At 43.0% G+C, this 17,787-nt stretch overlaps 1 protein-coding gene across 1 annotated transcript in view; it reads right to left on the minus strand.

Annotated features, from left to right (window-relative positions):
* Positions 1–381: 381 nt before the first annotated feature.
* The window catches only part of LOC117772820 (rho guanine nucleotide exchange factor 26-like), a 29,211-nt gene continuing 11,805 nt past the window's right edge, over positions 382–17,787 (minus strand). The window contains exons 12-15 of the mRNA XM_034604325.1: positions 11,404–11,613; positions 3,489–3,559; positions 3,157–3,261; positions 382–2,844 (exon numbers count right to left, since the gene is read on the minus strand). Of these exons, the coding sequence (XP_034460216.1) occupies positions 2,702–2,844; positions 3,157–3,261; positions 3,489–3,559; positions 11,404–11,613 (529 nt within the window). The 3' untranslated portion in view covers positions 382–2,701. The remainder of the gene's footprint in view (positions 2,845–3,156; positions 3,262–3,488; positions 3,560–11,403; positions 11,614–17,787) is intronic.

The following is a 17,787-nucleotide window of genomic DNA, read 5'->3' on the forward strand; positions in this document are numbered from 1 at the left end:
ATCACTCTTGATTTTCAGCAATGTCCCTTAACAGACTGAGCAATAAAAAGAGATTGTATGATAAAAAACTTCTTGCATCGTTTTACTTGCCTTACTCATCCGAAATTTAGGAATTCAACAACTAAGAGATCAGCATCACCCTGAAATACGCACTCGGTTGCTCACCCCTTGGTTTAACAGCCGATACCTCGTAAATATCCGTGAAAGTGCTGCCGGTGAGGATTTATGCACATTTCTGATTAATGTGCCGCTGAATGTCCAGAAAGCTTACGGCTGATTTATTGCTCCAAAAGTTACTGGAAGAAGAGAAGTGAAGTCATTTTCAAGCAGCGGTACTCGAGAAAAAAAAAGTGTCACATTGATCAATGAGGAAACATGACAGGCAATTAAGCTTTTTTTTTATTAATAAGGTCGACTAGGATAGTTTCTGCAATATAAATCTGTATTTCGGAAAACATGTTACAATTCAGGCTGTTTTACATATTTACATGTACACAGTTGATTTACAATAGTTACAAGAAGAGGAAAGTGATTGAAGCAAAGACGAATTCATGTTTAGACGTGTGGTATCACAGAGCTACATTTTCCCTGAGTGCAAATACAAAGCTTTGTCTGCTCCGCCCACTTCTGTCATACCTCGCTTCACGTAGCTCGACGGTCGTGGTCGCTGTCGTTTGGTGCCGGGGCCAGAGCGGTGGGCCTGATGGACGGCGTTATCATCGGACTGACCGAAGCCATTCATTTCCTTTAGCTGGACACTAAAAAGATGACTCACTGTGGACAATCAAATTAAAAGCCGGGCCGGGGCCGGGGGCTGCTCCGTCTCTTGCCATCAGCACACGCAAATTAATTTCAGTTTGCCTCTGTAGCATCACGCATATAAATCCTGAAGGGGGATATTTATTTATACACCTCTGGCTGGCATCAAGTGTGTGTGTGTGTGCAATAATTCAGGCCGTACAAATCACAGAGTGGATGGAGAGAATAATGGCAGTTGTGACACAAATCTTTGGAGTGGGAGTCATGAGGGGGACATTAACCGGTGACAAACAGCAGGGTGGAAAACAGATACTTGGCCCCTCTGCTTAACAACATGTACAAATGAAATCATCCCTCCAAGATGACTGTAATTCTCAATTATATCCAATTAATGACTATTTACACAAAGTGCCTCTGCCTCTTTAGACAAACAGTCCATTCCTTTCTTTTGCATCTCGACACACACCAACTGTCTGTTGTAAAAATCCCTGGAATAGTTTCACTTGCCGTCAGGTGCTACTGGAAAAACTCCAGTAGCTGCATCCATACGACCATGTTTTAGTTACCGAGGCCAAGGAGGTTATGTTTTCATCCCTGTCCGCTTGTTGGTTGGTTTGTTTTTAAGGACGATTACCATGAAACTTGGTGGAAGGACGTTGTATGACTCAGGGAAGAACTTGTGTGAGGATCCAGATCATTGGGCTGATCCAGGATTTTTTTTTCATTTTCACTAATTTCCCGGGGAATAAATAATGGATCACGATCAAATAAATCAGGCTTGTTTAGAGAACTAATATCTTTTAAGTTTATACAATTTTGTGCAGCTTGATTGAATTTAAGGGATCGTTGGGACTTCTAGGTTTAAGCGTTTTAGCTCTGTATTATTAATTATCCTCGTCCATACTAACATAGCTGAAACGCAAATCATGTGACCATTCACGTACACTGGGCATGCGAGTGCCGGTTTAAACAGGAAGCAGATAGTCTACTCTGCAGTCGGTTGCCCACTTATAGAAAAATACTATGAATGAGAAACGACAATGGTGGAAAGAAATACGAGGGGTTTCATTTCATTAAGAACGTTCTGGCTTCACTGGTGGTAGTGGAGTCTTGACTAATGTGAACCAATCAGTGAGTTGACTTGGTCGTTGTTTCAAACTTCTCCGTTCTGACCCTACACAGCCCCAGAGGTTTCAAACCAAAATGGGACCAGTAGTGTTTCCAAACAGGTGCTCGAAATAAAACTCCAGTGTGGGGTTGTGTTGGGGGCGTAAACACAGCAACAGAGATGTGTTGTCAAACTGAATTGTAGCGGTGTGGATGAAACTTAATCCACACTGTAAAGAAGCTGCCAATCTCACCCTCCTGCATCAATATCACTTTCACAAACCACATAGTTACATAGTTACTGGCAGAGCTCCTGACTACATGTCCCGAGCCTCATTCCCAGACATCAGGCTGCTGTCGTCTTCATTCTATTTCTTCCACCTTATGTCCGATAGCAGTGGTGCTGTTGTCTAAATTATTACTTCACACATCACTTAAAAATATGTTTGGGAAAAAAACAACAAGGTTTAGAACTTCAGGGACTTTGGCTGTGGGTGTGACGTTTCCCAAACAACCAGGTAATTAGAGACTGTGACAGATCCCACCGTCAAACCCACCAGCTCCCCCCCCCACACGAGGACCGAGCACCAGTTAAGGAAATCAGTCCTCCTTCTGCGTTTGCTCTGAACTCAGACTTTGCGTTGAACCTCGGAATTACGGCTTCATCTTTGTCCCAGCAGCTCGCACGCATTGGTCCCAGCGGGCGGGTCTCTCGTGTTGTCCCTGAACTCATTTGTCCGTGGTTCACCACTTCATAAGGCAGCTCACTGTTGTGTCCAAGGGTCACGAACAGCTGCGGAAAAAAAGCCCTCTGTGGTCGAGGCAGCCGGCTCGCTCACACGTTGGTCTCCAGCCCCTGCAGGCGGTCCATCCTCTGCATGTTGCGCTCGATGGTGACCTGACACGTGATGGGCTCGGCACACTCGGCGAGGAACCACCCCCGTTCTCCGTCGCGCAGCCGCTCACCTTCGCACCAGCCTGGGAGGGGGAAAAAATGGACATGACGACTTAAGCATTTTCTTTGCGTCCCTATTATTATCACTGTCTGTTTTTTGATGCACAATCTGGACTATAACATGAAAGGCAGTTGCTATGGTCACTAAGAGGGAAATGACCTCTGGCCCCTGCGTGTTTGTGTAGATTTTAAACCACATCCAACATGTGGAAAACATGAATAGTGAAAAGGAGAGCGTATAGAAGTGCATGATGAAAAGATGCGACTGAAACAGGGAACATTTGAGAAATACTTAAGAGTGACAGCTACAGAAAGAGTGAGAGGGGGGCACCCACCGTCTTCTACAGTCTGTGAGAGCAGCACCACGTCGGCCACCTGCAGCGACAACTCATCCGGCTGCTTGGCTGTGTACGTCCTTATCACCTCCATCTGCATGGCGTCTGGAGGCGCACACACACAAACATTAATCAGCAACGAGAAGAGAGTGTTTTATTTTAGTCCTCTGGTCTTATTTGAATATATTTTATCTGAATTAACAAGCACCTAAAGCAGGAGTGGGGGGGGACATTTCATTTAGCAGCCACAAGGTGGTGCAATAGCCTTAGGAGAAGTTAAGAGGCTCAGTGGATGCAGCATGTTAAAGTGTGTGTGTGTGTGTGTAACTCACTGATTCTGTCTTCACTCTTCTTGTTGTTGATGCTCTGGCCCAGACCGCTGATCCATCGAGCGCGCTCATTTCTGTAAGAACACAAAACAACACAAACACTTCATGAAACTTATCCGAGTTCTACACTTTCATGAGTTAAAGTGCACAGCGCCTGAAACGTGACAGTGCTGTGGTGTTGACGACCCAAATTGTGTTTGAAAGAGTTGCTTGTTGTGTATTACACATACAAAAGGTTTTTTTCAGAGCATATACATACACAAGTAAACAGGCTTTGGCAGCTAATTGAATTTCATTTTCAAGCCGGTTTCGTCTTCCCTCCCCTCTGTCCTCTGTCTCAGAGAACAGAGGTGTGTTTTCACTCAGAGGAAAACGAGGAGAACAAGCACAAAGGCTGATTCTCAGGAGCCGCTTGTGCTTTCGCTCTCTCTTGCGTTTCATTGAAAAAAGAAAAAAAACTAAAACACTGGGTGGCGTCACACAGGTCGGATTCCACGAATCTCTCATTTCACCTGTTCTCATCTAACTGCAGAACGGAGAGCAGAGGAGGGGATTTAGTGAAGAGCGGCAGAGGGAGAGATAAGGGGTGGTGGGGGGGGGGGGGGTGGACTCAGGAAATGAACCACAGGGGGTTTTATTGAGGCCCTCTGTGACTCAGCCGCATATGGCCGTGTCGTGCAGGGATGGGTACATCGCAGACTGAGTGGTATCTGTGTGGAACTTCTTCACAAAGGCCTAAATTGGACCTCAAACAGGCAAGTCCCATGAGTCAGAGCTGATTATTGTGTTTCCATTGTCCACATGTCGTTCTGATCCTTCTCAGGACACATAAGCTGTAAATTACTGGGTCACGTCATCCCTCAACAACTACAAAATCACCATAAACCTCTTCTGTGAATACAATAATGAACTTAGAGGCCATCACGTGTACACACAGTGTAATATAATGACCGGAATAAACCTTTGGAGCTTTACAATTAGGTTTACAGTCTACGTACACTGGTTCTGATGGTAACTTAACACCATGGACTCAAAGTCCAAGTATAAATAATCCCCTACCTGTCAAGTGATGAAAATATAACAATAAAAAAGTGGTAATTGTTTCCAACAAGCAATCTTACGGCTCACACGGTTATAATGTTTGCAATATTCTCCATCTTAGTTTAACGAGTTGGAGTGCTGACATTTGCAATTAGCTGTAAACACAAAGCAAAGATAGTGCTGATGAGAATGTTGTTAGCTTTTGCAGATACATTTATACTTTGATCTTCCAGAAAAGCAAACTTGAAATAGCTTATTCAAGAGACCAAAAACCTTGACCTCTGACCTCAGACCATCAAAATCTAAACAGTGAATCAGAGTCCAAAACATTTGTGCCAAATTTGAATGAGTTCTGTTGCGGTGTTCTTAAGATAATAAGTTCACTATGCTAAAAAAGGGTTTTGCGAGGCCAGCTGGACCTTTGACCACCAAATTCTAATCTTCATTTGTTTTCAATTGTTCACAAGGCAAAATATGTGGTTTATAATGTCAAAGCGACCTTGAACTAACCAGTCTAACCTTGACCAATCTAACCAGTTCATCTTTGAGTCCAAGTGAACGTTTTTAACAAACTTAAAGAAATTCCCTCAAGGGGTTCTTAAGATATTGTGTTCACAACAATGAGAAAACAAGCATCTATATATTTACAAATAGGGGCAGCAAATGTTGAACGTAGCTAATAATTGTCCACACATCGCAAAACATGCAACAGATAAATTTAGAAGATTAAGTGGAGGAGGTAAATATGCACAATTTTCTATTTTTGTCAAACAGAAAGTCACTGATCAGGCTGGGATTGCTAATCAATCAAAGCTGAATATAATATTTAGGTGAATCCATATGACACATGTAAGAGAAACGGGCTTCAGCAGAGAGCCCCGGCTTTGTCTCTGCGGTGAATGTGACAGTCCAAACATCTGAGCCGCTCTGTGGGAAAGGCAGCTGTCGGTCGCCGCTCCTGACAGATGGACACACATGCCGCCAGTCTGTGCACATACAGGACACACCAGCATGGCAGGTCTCCTTCTCACACTCAAACAGCTGAACTACTTTATTCAAACTGCGAGTGTACACTTACTCAACGTATACGTGCACAGGCGTGAACAGAACGCCATGTGTTTCAGAGGCATTTAATGGGTTATCTGAGGAATGTGAGGCATGTACCCAAAGAGGTTTCAGGTAAAATAGAGCAGCCCGTGTGTTTACATGGAGGCATGTGAACACTGCATGTGCACAAACAGGTGCTTGGGCTCTTCCTCTGTGCATGACTGCAGGCCATTGAAGGATCCCTATGACTTTAAGCATTTATCCACATGGCAACAACAGGAGTCATCACACCAATGCCAGAGGAGCTTGTTTCAACGGTGAAAGGCAGAGAGGCCTCGCTGCTGGAAAACTTCTTTCACACAAGCAGAATATTGACAGATTGATGACAGCCTCTTTCTAACATTCCTTCCTCTGCCAACTTCAAATCACCACCAGGCCACTGGTTCTCATCTCATCTCAGTGTTATCACTCCCCTCTCCTCGTAACGCTCTCTCTGCAAACTCTCTCCGATTTGTTTACTCTCAACAAAATTCCTCCCTTGTTTCCACTGAACCACATTGTCAGCATTTGGAAACAATTCCTACTCCTCCGAAAAAACAAAACATCTCCATCCCGGCAGATGGAACAATTCCCATAATAGATGTCCTGATACCAGTTTTCCCCTCACCAATACCAATACCTGGACTTTGCTTATTGGCCAATATAGAGTACCAGTCCAATACCAGTGTATTAAAACATAATAATAACTTCTATTACATATTTTAACAGCTACAGTATGATACTAACACTCTATAGAAGTCATGATTTTGTTTATGGCCTGGCTCAGGTTGAATGAATGCCATAGAACTTCTTTTATTATCTTTAGTTTAACTGAAAATAAACACCAATAAATAAATCTAGGAATACACAACAATTACTTCCTTTAAATAGCTGGAAACTGAAGTCTTGCATACACGTACACATGGACTTTGCAGAGTGAAATATTGGCAAACAGCTCATTTTTTCAGTTAGCTTTGGCAAACGCTGCTCTAACAGAACTCACTTCTTCACTGCTCGAAAAATAGAACTTGGCAGTGGCAGTACAGCGCAACTACTGTTCTGGAGCGGCGAAGAAGAGGGGATAATCTAATCTATTTATCTGGGTGAAAGTCGAATAAATTATATTTTAAAGACGCGTTATCTGATCGTGACATAGATTCATGTACTTTGCAATTTTTTTTAGTATTATGCCGCGTTCCATAGAACCAAGATGGCCCCTCCGCATATCAACAGCAGTGAAATATGTAGTTTTTACTATTTATTAGCACTTCTGTCATTAAATGTGTCGTACAAATCGCTGTATATCGTTGGTTATTTCTGTGTGATAGTCAAAAGGGGTCTTTTCCTAAATTTATTCTCGTTAAATTATGACTTTTTTTACAAAAAGGTCCTAATATTCCGTCGTACTGAACATCTCCCATCAGCAAATTTCTTGTTGTCATCTAAACAAAAATGAAAAACAAGCATAAAATCAAAAGCAGACAAAACTATTTTTAAAATGCTGAAGCATGCAGCAGAGTTACAGTCCTCCTCCTCCTCCTCCTCCTCCTCCTCCTCCGGCTGTTACATAAGCGCTGTTGCTTTGTGTTACATGTGTATCTGACTAACAGAACTGTTGCTGCAGACTTCTGTAGCTGCTCTCTTCCACTAATAGAGAAGCACCATTTACTGACTCTGCAGAGGACAGAACATTAGGGTCATGGGGACGGCGCACTGACACGCACACACGGAACAAAAGGATGCACAGACAGGGACGAGGACACAGACAGAAGAGAAGGGGATGCACAAACGATGGTGGGGAGCCACACAGGCGTCCTTGTGCCGTCTCTAATCCAGCTGCCTGTCTGAATTCCTGATGTATTACGTTACTGCCTGGGTCAGAGATCAGTCTGTTGTGTGCTTGATTCCAAGACCTCACAGACTGACACTTAGGCTTGAGTGGACACAGGTAAGGCACCAGCTGAAAGGGTTCACAGGTAGAGAGCAAATGGAGCTGAAAGCAGAAACGCCCGCGCTGACCAACACAGAAAGGTTCAATTCTACAGTTTCATTTCCACCAAAACCAAAACAGACCCGCCTTCAGTCAGAATGTGTGGAATTTTACAGTGCAACCCAACTGGAGCTGCCGGGAAGTAAACCAAAAATATCTGCAACACAGACACTTCCTTCTGAGTACAGAGAACGTTTGATTCCTGAGAACCACTTCTGCATATACCTGCCACCGAGAAATCACACACACTGGGTCTACATAGTCTTAGTCCTCCGATATTGCCTAAATTTCCCCCCGGGATCAATAAAGTATCTATCTATCTATCTATCTATCTATCTATCTATCTATCTATCTGTCCATCAATTTATCTATCTACAGTATATATCTATCCTTCTATCTATGTGAACGCAAAACCCACATCAGCTGACCACACCTAAACCATCCGATCAGCAACTTCCTTCCGAAGGGTTTCTTTGTAAATCAATTACATTCATTATATTTCAGTTTTACTTTCGTGTGACCAACACATTCTGTCTAAACAAAGGCGGGTGTCCAGTGTACTGTACCTACGTCACCTCTTCACCCCGATGAACTGGCTGCTCGAGTAAAACAGGGTTTTCTTCAGGTTTCAACAAGTTGAATTTAAGCCTTTTTATGACCTTAATTAATCCTGCTTGTAATGTGTCAGGATTTGGGGCTTTACTTTGTTTTATTGCAATTTCAATATGTCTTTATTACCACATGCAATCCAACACCTTTGGTGAACTGTGATCAAAACTTTGACGGTTTTCAAACATTTTTATTGACAATTAAGTTTTAAATCAATTATTCATTGCAACCCTACAAAACTGGTGCTCCATCAAAAAAGGCTGAAGATGTCACCCGGGTCTCAGAACTCACTTTTCTTTTGTTGCCCCGATTCTGTCCATCCTTACTACAATTTCCAAGAAAGCCCTGATACTCTGTCCTGTCCACTTCACTGAACTCTGACAGAAGACTAAAATAGGCCGGCTAATATAACACCACTTATGTGTGTCATGTCGGGTTAGACCACTACACTGGAATGAATGTCCGCAGGAAGAGGAAGTTATTCTCCGCTCATCAGAAACAAAGTGGAGACACCGACCGCTGTCTAAAAGATCAGACACGGGACTGTGAGGCAGGGTCGGGGGGGGGGGGGGCAATGTAAAGTAAAAAGGCGGGAGGAGGGACGCTCGTGGGAAACCGCCCGTTTCACAATGGGCCGCTGCTATGCAACAGCTTAAACAATGCCTAGCAACCACTGTAACAATGGACGGTTGCCAGGGTCCCCCTCTCCTCAGCTCATTCGGTATTACAGTGAGAGGAGTGCCGCCCCCCCACACACACACACTCACACTCTCAACATTAAATCTCAACCCCTAGCTAGAACACACACACTCTACAGAGGGGGCAGTTCGACAAGGAGACCCCCGCATGTCTACATGGGCCGTGTCCAAAGGCTCAGTGGGCCGCAATGGAAGCAAAGTCACGTCACAGTCACACTTAACGTTATTACTGCAGATGCTTTGTGTGGTATTTACAGCGCTGAAGTTAAGAGATGTCCACACCGGAAAATAACTTATAATTTTGAGGAGCTTAGGGGGACAGAGAGTTGCAGAGTGTATGTATTTCAATTGATTAGTATAGAATAATCCATTATCAAAATGATTGCTGACTAATTATTTGTAGATGTGATTAATTAAAGCTGCTTTCAGACATTTTCCGGAGGGGTTGAGTTTGAGAAACGCAAATGTCCGGAACTTTATAGGCACGCTCCCAAATAAAATTTCTATGAAAGCCCATGTGAGAATACAGCAGGAACATTCACAGCGAACGAGTGAGCGTGTTGATGGCGTTTCGAACACGCGTCAGAAACACGTCTGACCGGAACAATCTCCTGCTGCATTCTTCATATGTGGAAAGGACATGAAGACAGAAGACATGAACTCCGGGAAATAGTTTCTAGAGTTCATGTCTGAAAAACGGCTTCACTGTGGCAGGTGTCACTTTGGCGCCTGAACCTTGTGCTGAGCTGATGCATTAAAATAACCATTACTACCTGAACCACGCCTCTCAGTTAGATTGGGAATGTAAATCATTAACTGAATTCCTTCCATTACATTCAACAATTTACATTCGCCTACAATCTTTGAAGTAACAATCCGAAACTCAACCGTAGTTACAAAACAAAACAATGTGCACTTAAGGAACATTTGGGTGATTTAAGAAAAACACTAATAAAAGCCATTAGCTGAGTTAAGAGCCATTTAAAGAAGGAGTGTTTTTGTACAGTGGAGCCGCCGAGATCAGAATAGAGAGGAAGATTCTGTAACTGCACAGGAATGAGGAGGAACAGGCCCCGTGCATATGAAAACACTCCATTACAAAGCATTGAACCATAGCAAATAATTACAGTGACTGCAAGTGTGTGTGTGTGTGTGTGTGTGTGTGTGTGTGTGTGGGCTGCGATTCTTAATTCTAACCAGAACAAATACACCCTGTATGAAGCCCAATATGACAGATCCCCTTTGTTTGTGTTGGTTATATAATCTATCTAAACAACGTCGCTATTTGCTGTACAAAGGGAGCTGGAGCTGGAAAGGGGCTGTGTGTGTGTGTCTGTGTGTGTGCGTGTGTCTGTGTGTGTGTCGGGGGTTTTACCCAAACAGCTACAGGCATGAACTTCAATGAAACTCCGAACCAGCTGGTTGCATTTCTAGGTCAGATGTGTGAGTAATCACTGCACATGCAACACATTTCAGCCACATTCAGATTTTAAAGAAAGGTCGTTGTTTTCCTCGAATAGACGGTCGGGTTTTGTGAGACGCTTCGTCAACAAAACAATTATCTGGTCCAGCCGGTCCGCATTACAATGCGAGGGAAGACAGTAGGACTGTAAAGCAGAATAATAAACTTCATTTCCTGGGTCACGTAAACAAGAGGCTCTGGCTGTGTTTTTGTGAACAGATGTAACTAAATATCCCTGCGACTTGTAAAGGTCCAAAAAGAAATAAGAGCTAAGGAGAGAGGGATTTTCTTACTTCAAGTTTAAAAGCACATTAGAGAACATAAAAGGTAAAGCTGAAGGAACCTGGTTCAGGAACAAGAGAGGGTTCTGAGCTGTGTTCAGTACGGGAAGAACAATTGAGAAAAGAAAAAGAGACTTATTACCAGATAAAAAAAGTTGTATATTTTGAGAACGGAGTTGTAATTTTGGGATACGTGTCATTTTAGAGGGGAGATATCAGAATATCAGTCTGTACCCTGCTTTTAAAAGTGGAACGTTGAGCATCTTGTCAAGTTAAACTTCAGTATAGGTCGTATTGAGAAGATGTTATATTACGAGAATGAAGTTGTAACATTACAAGAATCTTAGAGTCTCAATTTAATGAGAAAAACGCTTAATATTACATGAATTAAGTCATAATTCAATTAGCAAAAAGTCATACTTCCAGAAAGAGGGAAAAAATATTGTGACTTTATCTCATAATATTCCGACTTATTCTCAAATTACTACAACTTTATTCTTGTGATATTACCACTTTGATATTGTAATCTTCCTGTTTTTTTTCTCACTTTTAGTGGCCCCAATACTCGGTCATACACTCTGCAGTCTCGAGTGGAGAAACACATATCAAACCTTCTGTGTTTTATATTGTACCTGAAGTCATGTCAGACGTGAACATGATTCACCAGATCTCGTAAATCTGCAACCGAGCACCAGTGAAACGAAAACAGCGCAATCAGGGAGGAGCAAAGGTCAGAAAGAAAAGCACTCACAGCAACTCCGTGCCCAGGATCATGGGCACCTTCTCCCCGGAGTGGTTGCTGCGGAAACGCAGCCGGAAGAGATGATTGGCGCCGGCTTGCCGGGAGCTGAGCATGCTGGAGGTGCTTCTGACCGGGGACAGGTGGACATCCTCAGGCTGGCAGGACCCCACCCAGATCTGGTCCCTCAGAGCGTAGTCGATCACGGTGTAGCTCTCCTCACTGACGGGGAGACAGAGAGGGAAAGGTTGAATTCAGTTTTACAGTTTGAAACTGGGTGGTCCTCCCTTAATTGAGATTAAATCAGATTATTTTGAAGTGTGACAGAGGTTTTTAAATGTGTGGATCTTTACTCGAGGAGATTCAGTTTCCTGTCATGCAAATACCAACAAAAAGCATTTGAACTTTGAAACGTGCACTGTGCACAGTAGGGGTGTGACGATTCTACAAATCCATGCTTTGGACCTCGTGTTTTGTTTTCTTTTTCTTGTGGTTTTTCGTTGGACGACCGCTGAGCTGAATGTGCCCAGTGGGTCTGCAATTTCAGGGTTATTATCCCTCTAGAAAAGCTACGGGAAATTGAATTTGACAGTAAAATGAACTCACTTGAAAACACTACTCCTTGAACTTTATACCACCGATCAAAGCAGTGTGAAGAAACAAGTTACACACACACACACACACACACACACACACACACACACACACACACACACACACACACACACACACACACACACACACACACACACACACACACACACACACACACACACACAGGTCTTCACCTTTTCTAACAAACATTTAGACAAACGTTAGGGTCGTTTAACGAAAGGTTGTTTTTCTTTCAGACTTTCTGGAACGACCTCTTTGTCCGTTTCTGTTTCCAGATGGTTCTTGTGGTGGTCCTCTGAAAGCACCAATCCACAACTGGTGTAACATGCCCCCAGTCTGCATTCCTGGACACGCTGCACCAGCCACCAAGTGGAGCTTTAATGAAAACATACTTTATTTCTTTGTTTTTCCAGGATCAAATAAACTTCAGAATAAAAGAAACTAATGTCTGCCATGGCACCTTTTTTTTGGTACAAACTTGTTAACTAATTTAAAGCAAATGAAATAATATCATAAAAATCTGTGAAATATTTGCACCCTGGTGAATTGAAAACGAAATCATGTTGCTGCAATAATAAGAACTGAGGAGAAATTGACCCATGAAAAACATATTTGCCGATTAGAGCCGCCGCCCCCCCCCCCTCACACGTCAGATTTGAGCTCAGTAGAGATTTAGTTTCTCAGCCATTCAGCCCTAGAGACTGTGTGGTTCATCAAATTCACCTGAATTAATAAATCAGACGTCACATTATGTCTCTGAGTCCGTGTCAGTCAAAAGCCCAAAATATTCAGCCGTGTACGTCTTTACACCAAATCAGCAACCGATTTCTTCAGGTTTCCAACAAGTTTATCCAGTGTTGGTCATGTTTGTAGTGGTAGTAAAGTAATTTAGTACAATGGAAGTTGTGTTAAATGGACGTCAACATAATTAAGACCCTCCTAAACATATTTAGGGCCCAGTGCGAAACGTTTTAAGGCATAAAATGTAGATTATTGAATTTCAAGGCCTTAGTAAAACCGGATTTTAAACTGTGATTAAAGTAATGGTAAATTAACTTTAACATAAGTAAGACTCATCTAAATGTATTCAAGATGTAATATTCAAACATATTTTAGACTTATTAAGGGCCTGAAATTCAGATAATTGTCTTTTGAGAAGTTATTAGACTTTTAAAGACCCTGCGGAGTCTTTGTCAGCAAACATGTTCCACCTTTACCTGAGCATGACCCCGTACTTAGCTGTACGCTCAGTTAGTTCCAAACATCTGGAGCTGATTATGAGACATGCTACGTCTAATGCAGCGCTGAACCTGGGGGAAATGTTTTCATAGTGCACTGAAGAACAGGAGCTTAACTCGCCCACATGTGTTTCATCAACCTGAAACTAGAACTGCACTCAAGCTGAGGAGCTACTGGACAGGAACCCCGCTCCTTGTAGGCCAGTGTATCCAGTAGTGTACACACGCATTCCCACAAACACACACGCTAAAATCAGAGGATAGAGGTGGAGATTACACAAACAGTGAATCTGTCCACGTGTCACCGACTCACTGTTTCCCTCTCACACACAAAACCCTGGACCCCCGGGGTCATGACTGGTTGGAGAATCCGGTCACGGCTGGGAGACTCTCAACAAGGTTTAACTGTTACCACTCAACCCCCATTGTTCAGCAATCAATCAAGTTAAAGCCCGCTGACCACAACCGAGTAGACTTCTAAGAGGAGGAGGAGGAAAGTACAGGGAGAGATGGGTCAGATAGAAGCAGAGGGAGGGAAACAAGAGAGACAGACAAGTCAAGAGAAACTACTATTTGAAATAAAACTGTGTCTGTACACGAGGATTGAACTGAAACTTAGAGAATAAGATGATTTGCTGAGAGTTAGATGATTGATACGACTTATAAAATAAACATTCAAACATTAAGATTGGGAGATAATTATAAAACTCGATTCAATATATTTGTATGATGCCAAATCCGGGCACTTTACAGAGTAATTCAGTGCATTCATATCTTAAAAGCGCCTTAACTTTCCTATTAGGGTAAAAATGTAGTGGTATGATTTTAAATGGTTTATTTTGAGAGCTAACAATTTCGTAAAAAGCATTAAACAGTGCATATAATTCAGATACTTTAATGTATTACAATCAATTGCTTTGCATGTTTTGGGTGAACCCCTTAATTTGTAGCTGAGCTGAAGGTACATTTTTGCCCCTTAAAAAAAAACCCTTATACACATATAACCCCTTTAACAAATATAAAATAATCCACAATTATATAATATAGTAATAATTATATAATATATAATAATCACGATATATCTGTTCATCAAGCCAAATTTGAGCGTTCATTTTCTGAAGAACACATGACGGACTGTTACGTGCGTTGGATTTATTTTGGGTTCCTCCCTGTGTGAGACAATCGTTTTGTGTACTTTTGGTTTTCAGCTGGAGGAAGCTCGCCCTTAGTTGTTTTTAAATGTTGCTAATAAACACGGTAAAACTTCCATCGTTTACTTTCTTCTTTAAAATATCTCTTCATCTTTGTGTTACTCCCCTTTCATCCACTGGATTCCATTTTTTTGTGGGACATGTGATCTCAAATCCTCATGATCCCACATGATTTTCTAAAATAAAAACACATATTGAAGAAACCCTTAATAGTCCTCGTGGTAAAATAAGAATCCTTTGCTGGCTGGATTTCAGGGATGTCAGCAGCATCAGCTCCTGACAGCCCTCGAGGTAGAATGCCTGGAATGCCATTTACATGACACTGGGGAATGGGACGGGTGATGGAATCTGCATGTTTGTGGGGTGAGGTTTCTCTCGGGTGTGGGTGGGTGGGTTTACAGTCAGAGGTTTGCCAAATTCAGGAATGAAGGTGGGGAAGAGAGTTGAGAAATCTCACGTTGAAATGTGGATCAGAGGCGTTAAAAAAAGTGAAATAACGTTTGGCCTTCACACAAGTTACTTTACACAGACGCCTACACAGAACATGGCTGGTATGTAAATGACTTGTCTGTCAGAGACAACGCAGGATCTCTACCGCACGTCATCACAAACTGTGCCAGCTCCACCGAACCGGTTCTTAAACACTCGAGCACGAGGAACACACATCCTCCCAGATGTGGAGATAGGACGAGTCAAGCCGGAGTGCGTGCACACAACCACACATGGTGAAAGTGTAATGTCCTGGTGCAGAGTGTTGAGACTACGGCACAGTCGAACAAACAGAGGGAGGAGGGGGAAAAAAAGAAGGAGAACAGAGCAGAAACTGTTGCGATTATACACTTGCATGCACGCACACACAAAGATAGGCGAGACTGAAACGGCACGAGGTCACAGCTACCAGAGGGGAAAAGGAAAAGGACGGAGAGAGAAAAACAAAACAAAGACAGACTTGGAAACCTCAACTTTAACAGTACTGAGTGTTTAGATGAGGGCGAGCATCACACAGGAAAAAGGGGGGGAAGTATGGATGAGAGAGGAGCCAGCTGGTGTGGACTCAGTGTTATGTAAGTGTTCCCATGCAGCGGATCAACACTTTCACCCGCTGCGTGACACGGCCCCCGCCTGATGCCGAGGAGCTTGCTAACACTTTTCTTCTCGGATCGAGTTTGAGGGCTGATCAAATACACAGATCTGTTCAGCGTGAAGTCAAATAAATCTCTCCTGTCTTTCATCGCAGCTCCTTCCTACAATAAGCAAAGGGGAAGGAACAAAATCTGTTTTTCAATTTTTATCTCCAACAAGGACGGAGGTTATGATCAGAGGGCGGAGCCAAGTTTTTTTTATACATGACTTTCTTTAACATTGCGAATTTGAGTTTTTCGAATTTCCCAGAGAATTCATGGATCTTTATCTGAGAAAGTTAGACATATCTACGGGACTGATATCTATGATCTATGGGTCTTGGCAGAGGTATGCGCTCTGAGTTCCAGTTAAATATCAAAATGTTTTTAGTTCGTAAATGCTTAATAATACGGCTGTAAATCAAAAATTTGCTATGATTATGAAACATAATTTGATCAAATGTCATCATATATTCTCTGAATCAAACGTAGACATCAAATATTTTGTTTTGAGCTGATCGACAGTCCAAAAATAGATTTAATTTAGACAAATATATAACAAAAACAAACGGGAAAACATCATGTCAAATCATCTCTTTGGAGAAACTAGAACTAGAGCTTTGTTTGTCATTTGAGCTTAAAAAAAACTTCAGCAATTCATTGATTAACAAAGTGGTATTAGTCGCTATTGAATTACTGACACACACTAAGAAATATAGGTGTAAAACATTCTGAGGTCAGACTTGAGTTTTCTCTGTGTGTAAGTGCTGTTTCCCTTTTCACTCCTTCCTCGTGGTTTTCATGGTTTTCTAAGAAATGTGGGCTAAATGATTAAAGGATATAACATGGCTGCATTTGGCAAAAAGTGCAGTAAGCAGCTTTTAAGCCCCACTCCCCCCCCACACACACACACTCCAGGTCGTAATGACACGCGAAGGGGCTATTACACCATTATGTCTGGAAGGGTTTGTGACCTGGACCTGGCTGCCCTTGCGTACCCCTGCTCTGTTTTTGTTTTGCTTGCTGCAGACGGAGTGCAGTAGAGTAGCGTGCCGCAGCAGGGCTCAGTACAAACCAATATTATAACAGCTTCTCCCATTCAAACCTGCACACACACACCCGAACACACACACACACCCGAACACACACACACACCCGAACACGAACACACGAACACACACACACACACACACACACACACACACACACACACACACACACACACACACACACACACACACACACACACACACACACACACACACACACACACACACACACACACACACAGGAGAACTCCCTTTCCCAAATCCCTCAAACACAGGTCTGACACCACACACTGCTGGAGTCCGCCGTCCTGGATCAGATTCCCAGAAAAATTTCATATGGAATGTTTCTTTTCTTTTTTTTCATTTTTTTATGATTCTTAGGAACCCTGAGTCCGAGAGAGGGGAGGGGGGGTGGGGGGAATCAGTTCCAGACGCAGAGGGAAAGGGGGAAAGGATTTTCTTGGCACAAATACACGCAGTTGCGCATGCACACACAAACGCCCAAATGAAAACCGCATCATTTCATAGTAGTTCTCTTCATGGTGTTGAATGTAGTAGAAACGGTGGGGGGGGGGGGGGGGGGGGGGCAGAGTGTCCTACAGGCTTGACGACGAGCGGCTCGACCAGCTCGACATGAATCTCGACACCAGGACGTGTTGAGACCTCGACAACATTCAATAGAAAAACAAGCTCAGATTCACGAAGCCATGTCGCAGCAGGTTCAGGTAACTGCACCTGTTCCACTGAATTCACACACCGATTAGAGGGGGGGGGGGGGGGTGCATGGGAAAACAGTGTGATTATATGGTGCGTCTGCAGGTGCCAATCCCCCGTAAACTTTTTCTAAATCTTACACAACCCTGCTGATAATGACTTCACACTGCAGCGGTGACGCAACTGTTGTCATTAAGTGTATTTGCGCCGTTTGGTTCTTTTCTTTTCAGCGTGGGACCTCATTGTTTTTCATCTTAAAAACAGGCTCGATTCCCAGGACGAGTAAAAAGCAAGAGAACAATGTCGCACACACCCTCTACTCAAGGTCTTAGTCATGCTGCAGTTGGTTCGTACACACAGTGAAAACCAAGAGCTTATGGTTCCACTTTCCCCCTCAACATGCCAGAACAGGTGAGTAATGAGCGAAGGCGGCACACCAAAGCTCCCA

The sequence above is a fragment of the Hippoglossus hippoglossus genome, chromosome 13, assembly GCF_009819705.1.
Source record: "Hippoglossus hippoglossus isolate fHipHip1 chromosome 13, fHipHip1.pri, whole genome shotgun sequence".
Lineage (NCBI taxonomy): Eukaryota > Metazoa > Chordata > Actinopteri > Pleuronectiformes > Pleuronectidae > Hippoglossus > Hippoglossus hippoglossus.